The sequence below is a fragment of the Nomascus leucogenys genome, chromosome 9 (genome assembly GCF_006542625.1).
Source record: "Nomascus leucogenys isolate Asia chromosome 9, Asia_NLE_v1, whole genome shotgun sequence".
In the NCBI taxonomy this organism is placed as follows: Eukaryota; Metazoa; Chordata; class Mammalia; order Primates; family Hylobatidae; genus Nomascus; species Nomascus leucogenys.
The window spans coordinates 53,406,401-53,425,530 of record NC_044389.1 but is presented as its reverse complement, the minus strand read 5'-3'; the positions used below and the strand labels follow the sequence as shown (position 1 = coordinate 53,425,530).

At 38.2% G+C, this 19,130-nt stretch overlaps 1 protein-coding gene across 1 annotated transcript; it reads right to left on the bottom strand.

Annotated features, from left to right (window-relative positions):
- Positions 1-409: 409 nt before the first annotated feature.
- ENAM (enamelin) lies at positions 410-18,549 on the bottom strand. The gene is made up of 9 exons (XM_030818959.1): positions 18,329-18,549; positions 17,744-17,857; positions 15,463-15,531; positions 15,297-15,341; positions 14,498-14,539; positions 12,644-12,904; positions 11,318-11,380; positions 9,364-9,417; positions 410-5,214 (listed from the first exon to the last, which is right to left on the bottom strand). The coding sequence occupies exons 2-9, from the start codon at positions 17,795-17,797 to the stop codon at positions 2,374-2,376; spliced, it is 3,429 nt and encodes a 1,142-aa protein (XP_030674819.1). The 5' UTR covers positions 17,798-17,857; positions 18,329-18,549; the 3' UTR covers positions 410-2,373.
- Positions 18,550-19,130: the final 581 nt, after the last annotated feature.

Sequence of the window (19,130 nt, the reverse complement as noted above, 5' to 3'; positions counted from 1 at the left end):
AGTGAGCTGAGATGGTGCCACTGCACTCCAGCCTGGGCAACAGAGCAAGACTCTGTCTCAAAACAAAAAAAAAGAAAACAGTTATTTTCTGGAGAGACGTTTTCCCTTCTTTTTACTGTGTGTTTTCAAATTCAAAATATGTGTTCTTTTGGTCACACTATACATTTTTAGAAAAAATATTTACTTATGCTCAAGATAGCTTGGGAGTGTTACACTTTACTTTTTACATTTTACATTGCAGCGATCTCAGATGGTAGTTTAAGCAGCAGTGTCTCATAAATTCAGATATGTCAATATATCTGCCAAAACAATTATGTGAACCCATACATTTTGGTGAAATGTGAAGTGAGTATCTTGTAATGAAAGTACTCATATTGAGATTTCAAAAAAATCATTTGGAAAAATAAACTAGTGAAACAATAACATTTTTATTTTGAAAGGATAATTCTTAAAAGACAGTTTTATACAGAATAAATTAATGAATTTTTCAATGTGTGATTAAAATATAAAACTGGCCAGGGGGAGGGGAATGTAAGCACTAGGGGATGGCCTGGATAATCTACCTCTAAGATCCCTTCTAACGCTGAAATTCTATGATGGAAATGTTGTTGAATATATAAAGCTACGGAGTGGTGGCTCATTCAGCATCCTAGACAGTCACCTTTCAGGAAAAGCAGACTACGGTGTTTTCATGGGAGTGTTGAAAGTCATTAAAAAATCAATTGATATATATTTATTGGGTAGCTTCTATGTTCAAGACACTGTGCTAGGTACTTCAGAAGATTCAAGGGCAAGATTCCTTTTCTCGGGAAGTTTTCAACTTTGTGTTTCCCCAAATTTGTGAGACCCTGTTATGAAATCTGCCCCTGAAAATTTATCCTAAGAAATCTCTTAAAGTTATAAAGTATGTTTTTAGGCAATTCCGAGACTTTTTTCCTGCTCTAGGCAAGGGATATCCAGATAATAGGCCAACATGTTATTAATAATAATAATAATCCCTGATGTATTATAAGCAAGGCATATAGACATATCCACTTTTCAAAATAATTTACACAATTTATTCAAGATACCAAGAAAGAGTGTCTGTAAGTAATTCTGCATGGACATGAAGAATGTTAGTAGTAGCACATACTGGTAGAATCCCTTATGCTGAGCTAGTAAAAAAAAACAACTAAACATTGAGTTTTTATTTAAGACAATGTTTCCCAAAATGTCTTCTACAGATCCTGTGGATTATGAATTGGCAGTGTATGGCAAGTCCTAGTCTTTTTTCCTGGATGTGCAGTCTCAGAGCGGCAGTTTCTTCAGTTCCTCATTCTCCATCTTCCTAAGCCTTTGCCTTAGGCTGCTAGTTCTGGGTATCCTGCCTTCCCTTATCCTTAAATACGTCTCTCTAACTGAACTGTGTCTACTTGGTAGAGACCCTAAGATAACTAAAAACAAAGTAGCTATCAGTGTCTACCATTTCCAAAATATATTCTATAATGATGGTTAAGCTGGGTCAAGAAAAAATTAGGGTACGATTTGGAGAGTGGATACAAAAAGGAAGAGAGTGACATGCAGTCTTAAGATGAAAATGGTGTAACAGGGAAAAAGATAAATTGAAGGGAAGAAAGGAGTCAGAGAGGAGAGGGATTAGTTGACAAGTGGTACACTGGGAGACAAAACAGGTAGGTGGGAAGAGAGGAAGACATAATGGAGGAGGTAGACATAAAGAAGAGACTAGTAATGGTTAAAGTAGCTAGCTTAATATGTAAGAAGTGATATATAGAGAGAAAAAGATGAGGAATAGAAAGCTAAATACAGAATGGTTGAGGGAGAGAGAAAAGAAGGAAGAAAGCTAAGAAAAAGAAATGATAAAGGTAAAGAGAGTGGCAGGTGAAGAAAAAAAATGCTTGAAGAGAATATTGAGTAGGAAAAAAACCTGACAAGATCAACATAAGAAAAAAACGTACAGTGCATCAGGACTATACTGATGTGTGGATGTCCATATGTAGAATGGAAAGTTAATCTGCCTTTCAGTCTTGAAAAACCAATTTTGCAAGTATGGAACTTTGAGAGCAAAAGAAGTCATCAAGCAAAAGGAAACTAACTCAGACAAGTGACTTCCAAGTTTCGAGGCAGGGATGGTTATGGCCTTCTTGCTTTTTTAAGGTCTGCACTAATCTGTGAAAGTGCTAGATCTGGTGATCCCCAGAGGCCTAATCTCAGCTCCACCTGGATTGCTACTCCTATTGCTGAGAGGGGAGAAAACTTAAGGATCACCAAGACAGTCAGATACTTAATTAAGTCTTGGGGAAAAAATTTGGGGAACCATTGGTATAGAATGTCAGTGATTTCTCTTTCCCCAAGAATGCTTGGTTGAGATAACCCCTAGGTCTGAAGTAGTAAGCAGTCTTGTACCTGGTCCTGTACATTGGTCCCTCTTTGAAGGAATTCAAATGGACTATGTTCATCTGCATCAAGTGGGTCTACATTTATACTCTTAAATTGTTCCTCAGTAGCTAACTCAACCAATGTGTTAGGATTTTCAGTAGGCATAATTGAATCCCTATCAAATGGGCTTTGCCTTCCACTGCTAGATGGAGTTCCAGTGGTGGAAGAGTGATGCTTTGCTAATTTGGAGCCAAAGCATGGCAAATGCAGAATGCTAGATGGTCTTTGTTGCTGCCTCTCACTCTCATTTTCTTGGACTTGACTTTGGATGCCTTCTGGATTGGGGCCTTCATCAGGTGTACCAATAACAAGCTGCTCAGGAGTAAGGTCAACAGTTCTTTCACTGAGCTGATTGTCTTCCAAAATTTGTTCCAGAATGTTGTTCCCATCTCCTCCAAGATCATTTTTGAGACAAGGTGTATTCTTTGATTGAAGGGAACTGGCTTCAGGAAAGGGCATAATTCCCTTTTGGCCCAGTTGATTCTTTACAGAACATGGTGTGTTCCTCCTCAGAGTGGACACATCATCTCTAAAAGGGTTTTGGCTTTCCCTCTTCTCTGAGCTGTTTCTTTGGCCTGGTAGGATGCTTGTTGGGGAGATGATATGTCTTGTCTGCTTGGTATGACTACCTTCTGTATACAGAGGACTGGTGTCTTGGTTCTCCCCAGGTGCAAGACCATAGGATGGAGTGTAGTCTTGTAGAGCTAGTGGATTGTCCTTGGGCCCTGTGGAGCTACCAGCACAGCAAGAGCCTCGCTGGCTTAGGTGAAATAAATGTGCTTCTTTTTGACCTGATGGGTAACTTTGTGGGATGAAGTCAGGGAAAGATGAATGTTCTCTCTCTGGATAATTCGTCCTAGTTATTTGCATGCCATAGTTCACATTCTCACCTTCATGCCATATTGGATTTTTCTGAAGCCCAGCTGGTGTGTTACTGGAATAGGGCTGGTTACCTTTCTGGTCTGGTGGCCTAGCTGGGGCTTTTTGTAAATGTGTTGCCTGATCCCAGATATTTCTGTTAAAATATGGCCTTCTTTCTTTCTGCCCTTGGGCTTGTATCCTGTGGTCCCAGGAATTCCGTGAAGGAAATAGAGTGCTTTCTTCTGGTCCAGCAGCATTATTAACATAGTAGCCCCTGCTCTCTATAGGTGGTGACATAGTAGGAGCTGTATTATATGATGGAAGATTCTCATCCGGGCTCCATGGGTAGAATTCACTATAATAAAAATCCTCCCTTGGTTTTGATGGATTATCTAAAGAATAGGGAAGATATTCCTTTGGCTGATTTGAGGTATATTGTTCACCTTCATAGTGCCTAACTGTTGGGCCTCCTTTGAAGCTCAACTCTTCACCCCATCTATTTTGTCCAGGAAAGACTTCATCTCCAGTTGGATCAGTTGGATCCTCTTCATTATAAGGGACTGTCTCCTTCTGGTCTGGGGTATTTATGGGGTAGAGTGGACTTTCTTTTTGCCCCATAGTATTGGGAGAATCATCTCTCTCATGCCATGTATTGCTTCTAAAGTATGGTGAGTTTTCCCTGGGATCATATGGGTTATATTCAGGGTAGAAAACACTTCCTCTAGAACCATCAGAAGGATGGGGTAAATGTTCTTCTTGCCTCCCTGGATCTTCCTTAAAAGGTGGAGAGATTTCTTGGTGGTCCCAAGTATTTCTTCCAGCAGGAAAATGTTCTTTTGCAGGAGAAGGGATTTCCTCAGGGTATACAGCAGGCTGATATGAGCTGTGCTTTAATTCTGGCTGATTAGTTTCTGATTCATATGGTATCCTTCTTGACCATAAAACAATCCCTTTGGGCAAATTCTGGCTTTGGGTTTGTCCATCAGAATTTGGGACTTTTCTGGAATCTCCTCTTGGGTAGTAGGAGTTTTCATGTTGATCAACAGAATTAAAATTTGGGACTGGCATATAACCCTCAGAGTGAGGCAGTTTATAATTTGATTTATTAACTTCATACTGTTGAGAGTTTCTCCAGGAGCTGGTTGGATTCTTTGTAGGAACTATTATTTGTTCTTTTGGACCCAGGGGCTTCTCCCTTGGATTTTGGATTTTTTCATTGTGAACAACAGGGCCATGTTTGGGACCCAGTGGGGCAACATTAGTTCCTACAGGGTGTTTATTTGGCCCCTGAGGCTTTCTTCTGAGATTTGCTGGATTTCCTGCATAATTGGGATAATTGCCTCTTGAAGTAGAAGGGTAAGCTTTGTGATAAACTGGATTTCCTGGATGAGCTACTTGTTTACCTTGCCAAGCAAAGGAGTTCCACCGAGGACCCCTTTGAAATTGTTGATTTCTGTAAAAATGCCCATTCCGTCTGTGCCCCATGACAGTACCAGTGAGATACCACTGTCTTCCTGAAGGAAAATTTCTTATATTAGGATTTGGATGATTTTCACGAATATTTGGCTGACTTGGTCTCCATGGGATTTGACTTCCTGGCCCTCCCTGGCCTGAAGCGTTGACTGCAGGGAGTGGGCCAATCCCATTTTGAGCTGGAGGGTTGTTTCCAGTGTTTAGTCCTGGGGTACTGTTTCCTGTGGGGCTGGTGTCATTTCCTCCCTGACTCCCTTTAGGATTTGGTTGGGTAGAATTCGTCTCAGTGACTGTTGAATTAACTGTGGGTTCTGTGCCTGGACTTTCTGCCTTAGGAGGATCTTCTTCTTTGGGTTTTTCAAAATCTTGTTCAAACATTTCTTCTGAATAATAAGGAGGGCGACCCCCAAAGCCATGATATCCAAAATATCCGAAGTAAGGATTCTGTAGGAAAGAAAATGGAAATCAATAATTATCCTTTGTTTCCCACCATGGTGTTGTTTGGAATTTTTTAGTATAACAGGGAAATCTTATCAGCCACATGTTTCTTTTAACATCATTAGCTTTACTTTCTTTCAATTTGATTCTTCCTTGGTTTCCATGACCATACAATTTCTGGTTCTCTCTCCTGGTATTTTTTTCTGACCACTGCTCAGCTTTCTCTTTTTAGGCCTTATACATCTGAGGGTTTTTGTTTGTTTGTTTTGTTTTTAATGATTTCATCCTCCATCCTCCTAATTTTTCTGTTCTGTTTTTACATACCTCTTTTAAGAATTCTATTGCGCCTGTAATCCCAGCACTTTGGGAGGCCGAAGCAGGCGGACCACAAGGTCAGGAGTTCGAGACCACCCTGGCCAATATGGTGAAACCCTGTCTCTACTAAAAATACAAAAATTAGCTGGGCATGGTTGTGCACGCGCCTGTAGTCCCAGTTACTCAGGAGGCTGAGGCAGGAGAATCGCCTGAACCCAGGAGGTGGAGGTTGCAATGAGCCCAGATCGTGCCACTGCATTCCAGCGTGGTGACAGCGAGACTCTGTCTCAAAAAAAATAAAAATAAAAATAAAAAAATAAAAGAAAGAAAAAAAAAGAATTCTGTTGCATCAGCCCATGCTTTCAATAGGCATACATTGCTAACAACTCCCAAAGGCATAATTCTAACCCACAACACTCTCACCCAAGGTTGAGGCAGCAAAACATCTCCACTAAAGATTTCATGAGTACCTCCAACTGAATGCACCCAGAACTGGGCTCATCTCCCGCGAAATCTCCTCCTCCGATGTTCTATATTTAAGCAACATTCACCACTATCTGTACAGTTTCTCAAGTTTCTGCTCTCTCTTAGTACTCCAGACTATTAATAATCAGGTCCTATAAAATCTAAACTTTCATCCTTATTCCCACTTCCTTAATCCACAGTACCCCTGAACTGTTACAGTAGTTTTCTTACTGGCTACTCTGGATGCAGTCTTGCTTTCCTTTAATCTTGCTTCTGCACTGCCATCAGAGTAGTAGAGGCTGAGAGTGGGTATATGGAAATTTGGCCCCTTTCCTCTTTAAATTTGTATTTAAAATTCTCCTTTACAAAATAAACTCTAAATCCCTTAACATAACATCAAAGCAGTACAACATGCTGCTAAACAGTGGGGCTCTAGATAGATGTGCATTAAAATCCCCATTCCACCAGTATTAGTACTATGACTCTGGGCTAACCTTGGTTTATTCATTTGTAATATGGAGATGATAATAAAATAACGTCTACCTCATAGGTTGTCATGAGGGCCAAATGAGACAAAGTAAGTACAGCTCAGTGCCTGGTACTTAGTAAGTGCCTAATAAGTGTTATATATTATATAATAATAATACGATTTTTTATAATAATCTGGGCTATAACTATTACATTCAGCCTCATTTCCTCCCCTTTGCACTTTATGCAGTTGCAAATCACAACTACTCTGAATTCTCTGGGTTCTCTATTCTTTTTATGTTTCAGTGCCTTTGCATATGGCTTATTCATATTAAAACTTCTTCCACGGACACATTTATTCCTCCTGGCAAATTTGACTCATGCTTCAGAGCTCAGTTTGACTTCCACCTTCTGTGTCTTGACTTCCATGGGCAGAATTAGGTCCTATTCCTAGGAGTCCACAGCAGTACAGATTTCTGTCATCATAATCATCCCACTGAATTTCAGTTTCCTATTTTCCTGGGATTCTTCCATTTAATTCTCCCATGTGAAGGTTTTGAATGAAAACATTATGCTTCTCATCCTTGTTTTCCAGTACCGAGGAGAGTGGGATGTTCTTAATAAATTTTCATTTAATGAATGATTTAATCATCACGAACTCAGTCAGTATGTTAGACATTTGTGTGGCATTTAGATCATTTGATTTTTCTTTTTAAAACAAATGCAATGTAAAGAAAAAGTATTTTAATCCCCATTTGTGGATGGAGATGAGAAAGACAGGCAAGGAAATAGCTCCCAAGATCATGCAGGAAATCAGGTAGTGCCCTCAAGAGGTAGAATACAGACATCTTAGTTTTTGAGACAGGGTTTTTCTCTGTTGTCCAGGCTGGAGTGCTGTGGCAAGATCAGGACTCACTGCAGCCTTGACTTCCCAGGCTAAAGTGATCCTCCCACTTCAGCCTCCTGAGTAGCTGGGATCACAGACGCATGCCACCACGTTCGCCTAACATTTATTTTATTCTCCCTATGTTGCCCAGGCTGGTCTTGAAATCCTGGGCTTAAGTGATCCTCCTATCTCAGCCTCTCAAAGTGTTGGGATTACAGGTGTGAGCCATTGTGCCTATCTAAATTCAGATTTCTTTCCTTTTTTGGTTTTTGAGACTGAGTCTCACTCTGTTGCCTAGGCTAGAGTGCAATGCTGTGATCTCAGCGCACTGCAACCTTCCCCTCCTGGGTTCAAGCGATTCTTCTGCCTCAGGCTCCACAGTAGCTGGGATTACAGGCCAGCACCACCACACCCGGCTAATTTTTGTATACTTAGTAGAGACAGGATTTCACCATGTTGGCCAGGCTGGTCTCAAACTCCTTACCTCAAGTGATCCACCTGCCTCAGCCTCCCAAAGTGCTGGGATTACAGGTGTGAGCCATCCGTGCCTGGCCTACATACAGGCTTCTTAAAGCCTATGGTAACTGCTTGGATCTTTCTGCTTCCTTTCTTATGTTACTCATATGAAAATTAGAAGTGCCAGTTTCTAGGCTGCATACAATTATCCGAATCATTTTTATTTGGGGTTATTTCATGATATATTTGAGAGCGCCTTATACCATTACTGACACAGTAATCTTCAATGTTATTTTAAGAACAATCTCTGCCAGTTGCGGTGGCTCACGCCTGTAATCCCAGCACTTTGGGAGGCTGAGGTGGCTAGACCACTTGAGGCCAGGAGTTCGATACCAGTCTGGTCAACATGGTGAAACCCCATCTTTACAAAAATACAAAAATTAGCCAGGTGTGATGGCACACACCTGTAATCTCAGCTACTCGGGAGGCTGAGGTATGAGAATTGAATTGCTTGAACCCAGAAGGTGGAGGTTGCAGTGAGCCGAGATCGTGCCACTGCACTCCAGCCTGGGTGACAGAGCGAGACTCTGTCTTACAAAAAAAAAAAAAAAAAAAAAAAAAAAAAAATGAAAGAAAAGAAAGAACAGAAATTGGCAGTCATTGCAGGGACTGAACAGAGGAGGAACAAGATTAGACTATTGTTTTCACAGGGTCACTCTGGCTGCCATGCTAACAATAGATTGTGGGAGATGAAAAGACTTACTTACAAAATGTGTATATACATAATCTTAAAGCTGAAAGGGACCTCTTAGAGCAGGTAATGCCAACCTCTCTTTTGTTTGAGATAGTCTCGCTCTGTCACCCAGGCTGGAGTGCAGTGGTGCTATGGCTCACTGCAACCTCCACCCCCAAGGCTCAAGTGATCTCCCACCTGTCTCAGAAAAAAAAAAAAAAAAAAAGAACAATCTGTCCCCCACTCCCCAGTCAAGCTATTAAGTTACCACAGTTCACTGAGGACATATCACATATTTAGGGAAAAAGAAGTAAGCTCCAGGGGGGTGGGGTGCTATGCCACAATCACTAAAATGACTTTTTAGATGACATAGCGCTGGAATATTAAGAGTATATCACTCTGTGATATACATTTGGTTCTTCTCCTAGTGTGGTATAGTAAAAAGGCCATTGAGCAGAGTAACAGAAGACTTGAGTTCTGGGTTCAGTTTATCCAGTAACTTAAAAGTGAAATTGAGTAGTAATTGATCTTTTCTTGGCTCCAATTTATTTGTATTACTATAATCAGGAAGTTAGATATCACTTAATTTCCTCTTGAGGATAACATTCTAAGAAACTCTTACTTCTTTCTCTGTTTATCACTGTCTGGAGTCCAGCATCAATCTTTGGACCACTGGCTTGATTTGTTTCACTTTTTTATTTTCTAAAATTCACGGAAGCTTGAGCTACAGGTTCATGTGTTGGATTTTAACTTTCTTATTAGATGTGGATAAAAAAGCAGGGGCGAATGGATTGTAATTTCTAGTGGAGAATATAGTTTTACTTGTACTTACCCCCCCTTCTTCGTTGCTGACTGGTGGGCGTCCATAACCTGGTGGCGGTAACCTCTGAGAAGTGAAAAACACAGTGACCACAGGAGAAAACCACTTTCGATGCCGTCATTTGCTTGTAAGACTCAGAGTGTCTAAAAATAGCTCAAGTCAATGATTGAGCTCAGTTAGTACTCTGAGCTTTTAGCGTTTGAGTTATTAGCTCTCACAGTCCAGCTGCTAAGAATTATGTTCTAACAGTGAATACTGGTAAATACAAAGGCTTCAGCTGGATCCTAGATTATCCTACTTAAAACACTGTATGGCTGCATCTCCTGGCAATCCTCCTTACCACCTCTAGCACTCAAAAACACACCCTCCACAACCCCCAACAAACACACACCATGCACATACATACAGAGAGAGAGGGTGAGAGAGAGAAATTTGAGTGCTGTTAGAATCCAAGTATCCATATTAGAACATCTAATAATAGAGATTAAGTAACGATGTTATTTTTAAAATGTGGCTTCGTGTTTAGGGAGACAAACTGCAAACGGACAATCCTTGGATTATTACTATGATATTTTTATTTGACTTAAGTTAATTCTCCTAATCAAACTTGGAGGCTGAGTTTCTGCCTCTCAAGTTTTATGTAGATAAGATTAATAGTTACTTCAGCATGAGAATCATGTTTATCTGTTTTTAAAATCTTTACCTTGTACTGCCTTAATTTCCTTAGTTCAGCATAGCCAGTAAAAGGAAGTCACTCTTTTAGGGAGGAGAAATGTAAGGAACTCTTACTCCTTAAAATGAATTGTTCGTCATTGGTAAAAAGCCTTCTTGGTTATAGAGTTGTAGACAAGGAAAACCTATGTCATAGCTGAATGAACAGTCAACAAATATTTCCTGTTGTTTTGTTTGTTTAGCAGCAACTGGCCATTAACTTTTCTTTAGTTCAAAAATTTTATTTTGCCATTCGTATTTTTAATGCCTATGATGCAATTTCAATATTATCTTTTATTTTAATGATTTTAAACGTTTAAGATTCTTTGAGGCTTCTTGTAAATAATATTTTGCAAGATTCTTTTTTTTTTTTTTGAGATGGAGTCTCGCTCTGTCACCTAGGCTGGAGTGCAATGGCACGATCTCAGCTCACTGCAACCTCTGTTTCCTGGGTTCAAGTGAGTCTACTGCCTCAGCTTCCTGACTATCTGGGATTACAGGTGCCTGCCATCACGCCCAGCTAATTTTTGTATTTTTAGTAGAGACAGGGTTTCACCTTGTTGGTCAGGCTGGTCTCGAACTCCTGACCTCAGGTGATCTGCCTGCCTCGGCTTCCCAAAGTGCTGGGATTACAGGCGTGCACCACCTGCCTGGCAAATTTTTGTATTTTTAGCAGAGATAGGGTTTCACCATGTTGGCCAGGCTGGTTTTGAGCTCCTGACCTCAAGTGATCACCCACCTCGTCCTCCCAAAGTGCTGGGATTACAGACGTGAGCCACCTTGCCCAGCCCCAAGATTCTTTATAATGATATATCTGTGGCTAGAAACAGTAAGATAGGATGAAAATGTCTTAGTCTAATCATGGCTCACCCTATGGTTTTCAAACTCCATTTTGTCCTGTGTCCCAGTTTCCCCATTACATTAAATGAAGATAATTTGTGTGTTTTTTTTAAACTTTCTTAAGGATGTGGGGAAATAGTAATGAAGTAGTACAACCTTTTAAAATTAATTTATTAGCTGAGTTATTAGTATCTGGTGATTTAGGTTGTATTTATGTCACCAATTTGTCTGAGTATGAAATTCAAAAAATTCTCCATTCTTTTTCTGCATGATTACTGATGTGCTGGTTTTGTTTCATACCATCTACTGATTGGTATATGGTATTCCACTAGAATGTATGAATTTATATTAATTTAAATTATAACATACTAATATTATTTTTCACTTATAGTGTAAAGAAAAAAAAATTTCTCACCTGTGGAATTTGCCATGGTGGTTGTTGATAGGGGAATAGCCCATTTCCAAATGGTGGGAATGCCTAGAGAGAAAGAAAGAATCAGAGTGATGTGGTATTGAAAAGAATACATAAAAAAATGAAGGAAACTAACTAAATACAATGGAAACTTGGGAGCCTACATCTCCCTTTGCATTAAACTGTGTGTTTTTTATAGGGCAAAGACGATAATGATAATAACAATTAGTATTATTGGACACACATTCCAGGCTCTGTGCTGAGCATTTTATATTGTTAAACTCAGTTCATCCTCATATAACCATAGAAGATATAAACTATTACTATTCCCATTTTACTAAGAACATGAAGTTCAGACAAGTTTGATCACTTGCCCAAAATCTCATTGCTTGTAAATGATTGAAGCCAGGATTCCAATCCAGGAGTGTCTTTTCATTCAATTTTGTATGCCCTACATCTGTAATAGTGTCTGATAATAAGTGTTAACTGACCAAAAGCCAGTATTTTCTTTTTATTTTTTTGAGACAGAGTCTTGCTCTGTTGCCCAGGCTGGAGTGCAGTGGCGTGATCTTGGCTCACTGCAACCTCTGCCTGCCAGGTTCAAGCGATTCTCCTGCCTCAGTCTCTTGAATAGCTGGGATTACAGGCGTGCACCACCAAGCCCAGCTACTTTTTGTATTTTTAGTAGAGACAGGGTTTCACCATGTTGGCCAGGCTGGTCTTGAACTCCTGACCTCAGGTGATCCGCCTACCTTGGCCTCCCAAAGTGTTGGGATTACAGGTGTGAGCCACTGTGCCCGGCCTAAAAGCCAGTATTTTTGAAGCTCCCTCCACACTGGATGAGATCTTGAGAAACCATTTGCACATCTTCTTACCTTATGTCATACTAGTACCGGAAGCCATGTTAATTTAAGAGCAATATTTTAGAGCATCAAAGCACAGATCTGGATGAAACTTGGAAACCATTTAGTTTACTCATGGGGAAACTGGAACCTAGAAAGGCGAAGTAACTTGTTCAATATCATATGACTAATAAGGACCAGGCACAGGACTTGAACCTTTGATTCTCGACTGTTAGATTAGTGCTCATATTATTACACCATATTTTCTCTGTAATTTAAAAGGAGGTTTTAAAAGGCAACAGTATTTGGGTAATTTGAACCAAACAAGATTGGAGTTGACTTGCCATGCAGTTTTGGATGCATGTCAAAACAAACATTGGTATTGCAACAGAGTACCTGTATTGAAGTGTGTATATGGGGGTGGCATGGCCCTCCAAATCTCTCCGAGGCCATTTACAGATATGGAATTTTTCTGTGCAAGTCTCACCTGAGGTGGCTGAGCTTCCTCTTCGGGCTGAGCTGGAGTATGTGATGGCTGCTTCAAAGGCCGCTTTTGTGGTGGCTTTTTTGATGGAGTCTGGTTGAGTTTCTGGGTTTCTTGGGTCTGATCAGTCTTGTTATGACGTTTGGGTGCTGAGGATTTCCGTGGGTGCCATGTGTTGGGTGGTGGCTGAGGCCACATGGGCATCTGGTACTGTGGAAATTGCTGAGGGAGACCGTTTCCAAAGAAAGGCCCCAGGTGTGCCATCTGAAAGCGTAGCAAATAATAGTGAAATCATAATAGAGCTGAGATTCAGGCTCTCTCCATCCTCTAATGTCAGCCTCTAAAACTCAGCCAAAGAGCTTAAAAGTCCTGTGGAACTTAACTATGGAAGCTTCAAGATCTTTAGTTAGAATTTCCTTACACATTGTCTTACAGAATGAACTTCAGTCTTCTAGAAAGCCAAACAACCAAAACAAACCAAAAGGCAGAATTAAGTGGGAAATCTCAGTTTAAGAGTTTGACTGATGATTTTCTAACTCTGAAACCCTAACTCAGGTCAGAAGTATACAAGTCAGGTTACAGAAGATTTAATGTCGTATTCAGAACCCATGTGATTTGTTATAAGGCTGGATGAAGAAGAGAAAAAACAAAAATAAGATAAAGGAAGTGAGACTGTAAAGCAAAAAATAAAAAACAAGAAAAAAAGGAAAAGAGAGGATAAAAATTCAGTCTGTGTAAACACACTTATATGGTGTCTATGTTTCTTGGTTACAGGTGGATCCTCATTAAATCTATTTTTGTTATCGGAATTGCCACAATTACAAGGTTGGGCAGGGAAGCAAAAGTAGTTATAATCTAAAAATGTTAATTTAGAAATTTATGATAATTTATAAAAATGCTAATTTCTAAATTTATGATAATTTATGAATGATCAGTCTTGCACCATCAGTTCTCATTCAAATATTTCCTCCCTGGTTTAACACCTGTCTCTATCCCCAGTCTTCATTAATTAGTCTCTTGCTATCTATTGGATGATGTACCCACGCTTTGTGGATTGATGAAATTCAAAATTGCAAATATTGCACTAAGACACAGGATTTAATGACAACTAAGTTGGTAAAAATTTCAAATCACAGGCAAAGTCACTAAAACTAAAAACAAGGGTATGAAAAAGTTGAGCCAATCAAAAGTTGAGGAAGAGAAAATTTACAATGATTATTTTAGGCAAAGAGCTTTAAAAGAGAATGACTTGGATAAAATGGGTTACAAAAAAATGGATGTAGTCCTTGATTTTCCCCTCAAAATGGCCCTCATGATCATTCCACGGAAATCAAAAGTGATGTGTAGTGTTACTGTGCTAACATACAATTTTACCAGAAAAATTGTGCCAAAGAACCACCTGATACTTGATTTGTCTGTTCTGACAATTAGCATACAATGACAAGAATAACCTATATTTATTTAAATAACATAAAACTTGCTTCATAACTGTAGTGTTATCTTTCAAGATAATCCAAGTAAAATTTACCCCCCACCAATACTTACTATGTTATTTTTATTGTCATTATTTGTGACATCTTATGTGATATTTTCCCAGAACCATCTTTTCTTGACTCAAATAAATAGCATTTCTAATTAATAATTATTTTGATTTACATGAAAGAACAATAGTAATGAATAAGAAGAAAATTTGGTGTGAGAGGATGGGGCAATAATTTTTCCACCTTGCAACTTTTGTAATGATTACATTATACTTAAAACATGTGGATTGGTGTCTCTATTGGCTAAGGCAAACTTTATAATGGAGTTATCTAGATAAACAAGAAATCATCAGAAATAACATAAAGAAAAACTTACATGTGGGCCGTTCATAAAGTTGAATTGATTATACCGCATCATCTGCAACCAAAGGAATCCATTAATGTGATACAAAGTGAAACTTTTATTAAATCAATGCACAAATCGTAAGAAATCAGTAAAATTTCTTTTTTTAACCTTAGAACTTCCCAGTGTAAAAATTTCTGATTTTAATGCACAACAGTCATATTACCTTTTACTACTTATGCTTGAATTTTAAGTAAGTATACAATTAAAGAAGCTTCTCAGGCACTTTAACTTTTAAGTCAGAATTTTATTTTGAGAAGAATCAATAAAGAATCATAGAAAATAAAAATCTGGTCTACTGTAAAGTTTTTGAAGGTTCTGTTCTATTCTTTTAGAGTTCAGGATTTGAGAACATGAGAATTATGTGACAAGATGATTCATCTTTCTGATATGTATTGAATTTGATTAATGATCTGGGATATGAGTCATGTGAAAGATATTTCTGTTTTTAAGCATCTACCTTCTAATAACCCTTGGTACAACTGGTCACTTTTGCTACCTAAAAAACTTAGCAGATAAGGTAGCATCAACTAGATTTTAACACAAATCCACATTTACCTTGAAAAGGAACACTGAAGTACATAGGTAGGCTGATGGCTGGGGAAATTACTACTTTGCCTCGATTTGAGAGTTTAAGACTTTCAACTCTCCCTTTTTTTACCTCTTTCATAAGAAATATTATATATCAGACAATTTTCCAATATTCTCCTTTTTAGTAAACGTGTAGGATAGGACTCTGGATAACTTCTCCTCTGAGATTGAACATACATACCTCCTCACTTTTACTGCTAAATCCAGGCATTCGGGGCATGTGCATCTGGAAGTAAGAGAATGTCAGTGACAAATGCAGAACATCAGTTGAAATAAGCTCAGCAATTGTTCTAAGCTATGCAACGACGGAACACAAAGAGAAGAGCTAACATTTAAAAAATACTCACTGGCATAGCAACAGAATTACCAAGAAGCCCTAGAAAGACCAGGAGAATCTTCATTTTTCCTTTTGGTGCCTAGAATAAAAAATTGATTTTTATTTTTGGTCTGTGAAATAAGTTTGCTTAGGGCACTCTGCACTTATCTAGGTACTAGCCTACTTGTCTGTCAAGGAGAGTATGGAAATGGATGGGGCCCCTGCTGCCATTTTTATTTTATGTCTAGAAGCTATTAGATAGTTATCACCTGGTACTTTTCAAGCTGCCAAAAGAGTCAGATTAAAAGGAAATATAAGAGTGTGTGTGTGTGAGAGAGAGAGACAGGGAAAGAGAGAGAGACAGAGAGAGAGAGAAAGAGAGAGATTTCATAGCACCAGAATGTGAAAATTAGAAATTAGGAGGTTATCCCCAAAATAGGAATATTGATGGGTTTGAGTTTCTAGTTACTAGTTGATTTATAAAGGAATAGTGATGTCCAACTACATTCATTGTACAGAATAATCTCAGTTTCAAGGAGGGCACACTCCAAAATCAAAACTTTGTGCTACTTTCTAAGATATTATAGATAATATTCTGTAATTATTTTGATTTACATGAAATCATTTACATGAAAGAACAATAGTAACGAATAAGAAGAAAATTTGGTGTGAGAGGATGGGGCAATAATTTTTCCACCTTGAAACTTTTGTTAGAGACTAAGTAAACTGGAATATTCAGAATCTTATTTTTTTTTCTGGTTTCCTCTATTGTTCCTATTATTATTACTATTATTATCATCATCACTTCCTTTAAAAATCACTTATGTGGCCAGGCGTGGTGGCTCACGCCTTAATCCCAGCACTTTGGGAGGCTGAGGGGGGCGGATCCCCTTGAGGTCAGGAGCTCGAGACCAGCTGAGCCAACATGGTGAAACCTTGTCTCTGCTAAAAATACAAAAATTAGCCGCGTGTGATGTCTCACACCTGTAATACCAGCCACTTGGGAGGCTGAGGCAGGAGAATCGCTTGAACCCAGGAGGAGGAGGTTGCAGTGAGCCAAGATCGTGCCATTGCACTCCAGCCTGGGCGACAGAGTGAGACTCTGTCTCAAAAAAAAAAAAAAAATCACTTATGCTCTAAGATGGTTAGGAAAATAGGAAGAAGTAGGAAATAGGCAGAATAGTAAATTTATCTCTTTATTAGATACCTTGATTAAACATATAGACTTATGTATGAAGTTTGGAGACTGTTTTTGATGGGGTTCATTCATTTATCCCACTCTAGTTAATTATGAAAGACTTGTAAAATTAAGTCTTGTATTTACATCTTCGAACAAGGTTTATTCTGAAACATTTACTTGAGTAATTTCTTAAGAAAACTTTCTATTTGCATATACAATAGAGGAAAATAAAAGGTTTTAATCAGAATGATTCATTTTCATCGTATATCAGATATAGCCCATTTCCTAGCAGAGTAACCAACATGTAGACACCCAGTTGTTGTTCATTCCTTTCGTTCTTTCTTCCTTTTCTGGACATAAAATCTATCTGGCATAATTGGAGACAATGCTCACCCTTCTGTTTACTTCCTGTAGGAGCAACATAAATGATGCTTTCGCATTTTTATAATGGACATTTTCCTAAATTGGGGGTGTAATCAGTTATCTTTCATATATTAGAAAAATTGGCAGAATGTAATTAAACAAAGGAAGCAGTAGTATGTAAATACCTTTCCTACTATTTAAAGATTTTCAGAGTTAGAACATCACAGAGAATGAAAAATAACAGCTGAATCTAAGTGTGTTTAGTATAGGTTACAACAATATGTGGAAACTAATAAAGGGAATACTGGTGAAAGCTTTCTTTGCTAAATGTTTCTAAGATTATGGCCCAAGATTTGAGGGTGCTTCTGGATGGTTAATTTCTGCCTTGCTTAATCATTCATCTCATCTCTCTAGTGGCTGTCACAGTGATTCTTGATAATATATGTAGCCTTTATATTTGCAAATAGAAAACTCATTTTCTCTTTTGTAAAATTAATATATTATGTTGGATGACTGAGATCCCTTCCATCTCTAAAAGTTAGTGATTAAAGTCTATAATTAGTTATTTTTTGAGTTGAAAGTAACACTCATAATGATTGCCACAAAGTACAGTGACTGTGTAAGTTCTTCTTCCATTCCATCTGTGAAAGCAGATGCTCTTTAATTCTTCTGATACATTTCAGTAGCGTTTGGCCCTCTCAAGTGTATTTCTGACAGTATCTAGTTTGAGAACATGTATGTATTGGCAAAAATAAACAAAAGTACTCACCAAGTTATCTAGTTCAGGAAAAGAGGTTCCAAGCCTGCACCGAAGCACCAACATTTTTTTCAGCAAAATTTTTATAAGCCTTTAAGAAAAATACAGCTTTAGCCTGAGAAGAAACTATAGAAATGGAACAAATAAATGAAATGAATAGCAAAGCTTCAGTTCTAAGGCAGCACATGTCATGTTAATTATTTTATCCAGTCATACCTGTATTAGGGGGCCACAAAATCAAGTTTAATCTTCTGTTGCTTTAAAAGTAGGATGAAAGCTAAATCAGAGAGGAAATGACACAGGCACTGTATTTTGAGATACTGCTAGGGCAATGTTGACAAAACTAGACTTCACTATGGGGAAATGTACAAAGTCACAGTAGTAAAGGAGGTCTAAGAAGGCTGGAAAAAACTTACAAGAAAAACAAATACACCAAATAAACCAAGGAGTTTAAAGTTTTATCAGAAGATTAGTCTGCATACAACGATTATACAACCAACAACAAGGAATGCAATAAGGAGAATTAACCGACATCTATGAATTAAATTCATTATCTGACACTATATGTAATTTATGTTGATAATCTCTAATACTCACCCAATGCCAATTAGAAGCTGTAATATATAAAAAATAATTTTTACTTGAACTTTGTTAGCTTGCCTTTGAAATATATTCTTAATGGTCTATAGTGGAAATAACTACAAATTGCTGAAGCCAGGGAGATCTCAAGAAGTAAGACACATTTATTTCTTAATAATAAAACAAAAATTCTTCACTCAGATATCATGTTCAGTATCAAAAAGACTCAAAATAAAAAGATTCCTCCTTGTCAGAAAGCTTGGCACAGCAAGGTTCCATTTAAGCACGGTTGTAGACCTGCATAACCAATCAGCTTTGAGGAAAATAGTTTTGCCATCACAAGAGTTTAAGGTAAAAAACACACATCGAATTTAAAATTTAGAATGTGTTATTATAGCAGCTGTCAAGTCTCTTATTACGTATAATAACAGTCCAGGAAAATGAGCTTACAGCAGTAAGATTTAGAAGATGCTTCCCTTGGTGAATTTGGCTTTCAAGGCGTAGAAACTATGTTTATAACAAAGATATTTCAGGAACAAAGGTGAATATGTATGCTATTAACTGTACGCTATTGTCATAAGTCAGTTGCCTTCATCAAAAGGCAGGCTAATATATATATTTACTTAATATACATTTTATATGTAATTAAAATGAACTGGAATGTTATATCCATGGATGAAAACTCAGTGACTTGATTTAATTTGTATTACATAAGGCTAGCAGGACATAGTGTTCTTTTTGAAGTTAAATATAATCCAGTCACTGGAGATTCAGAATTTTAGATGAGTTGGGTACAATGGCAAATGAACTCTCAGCTATC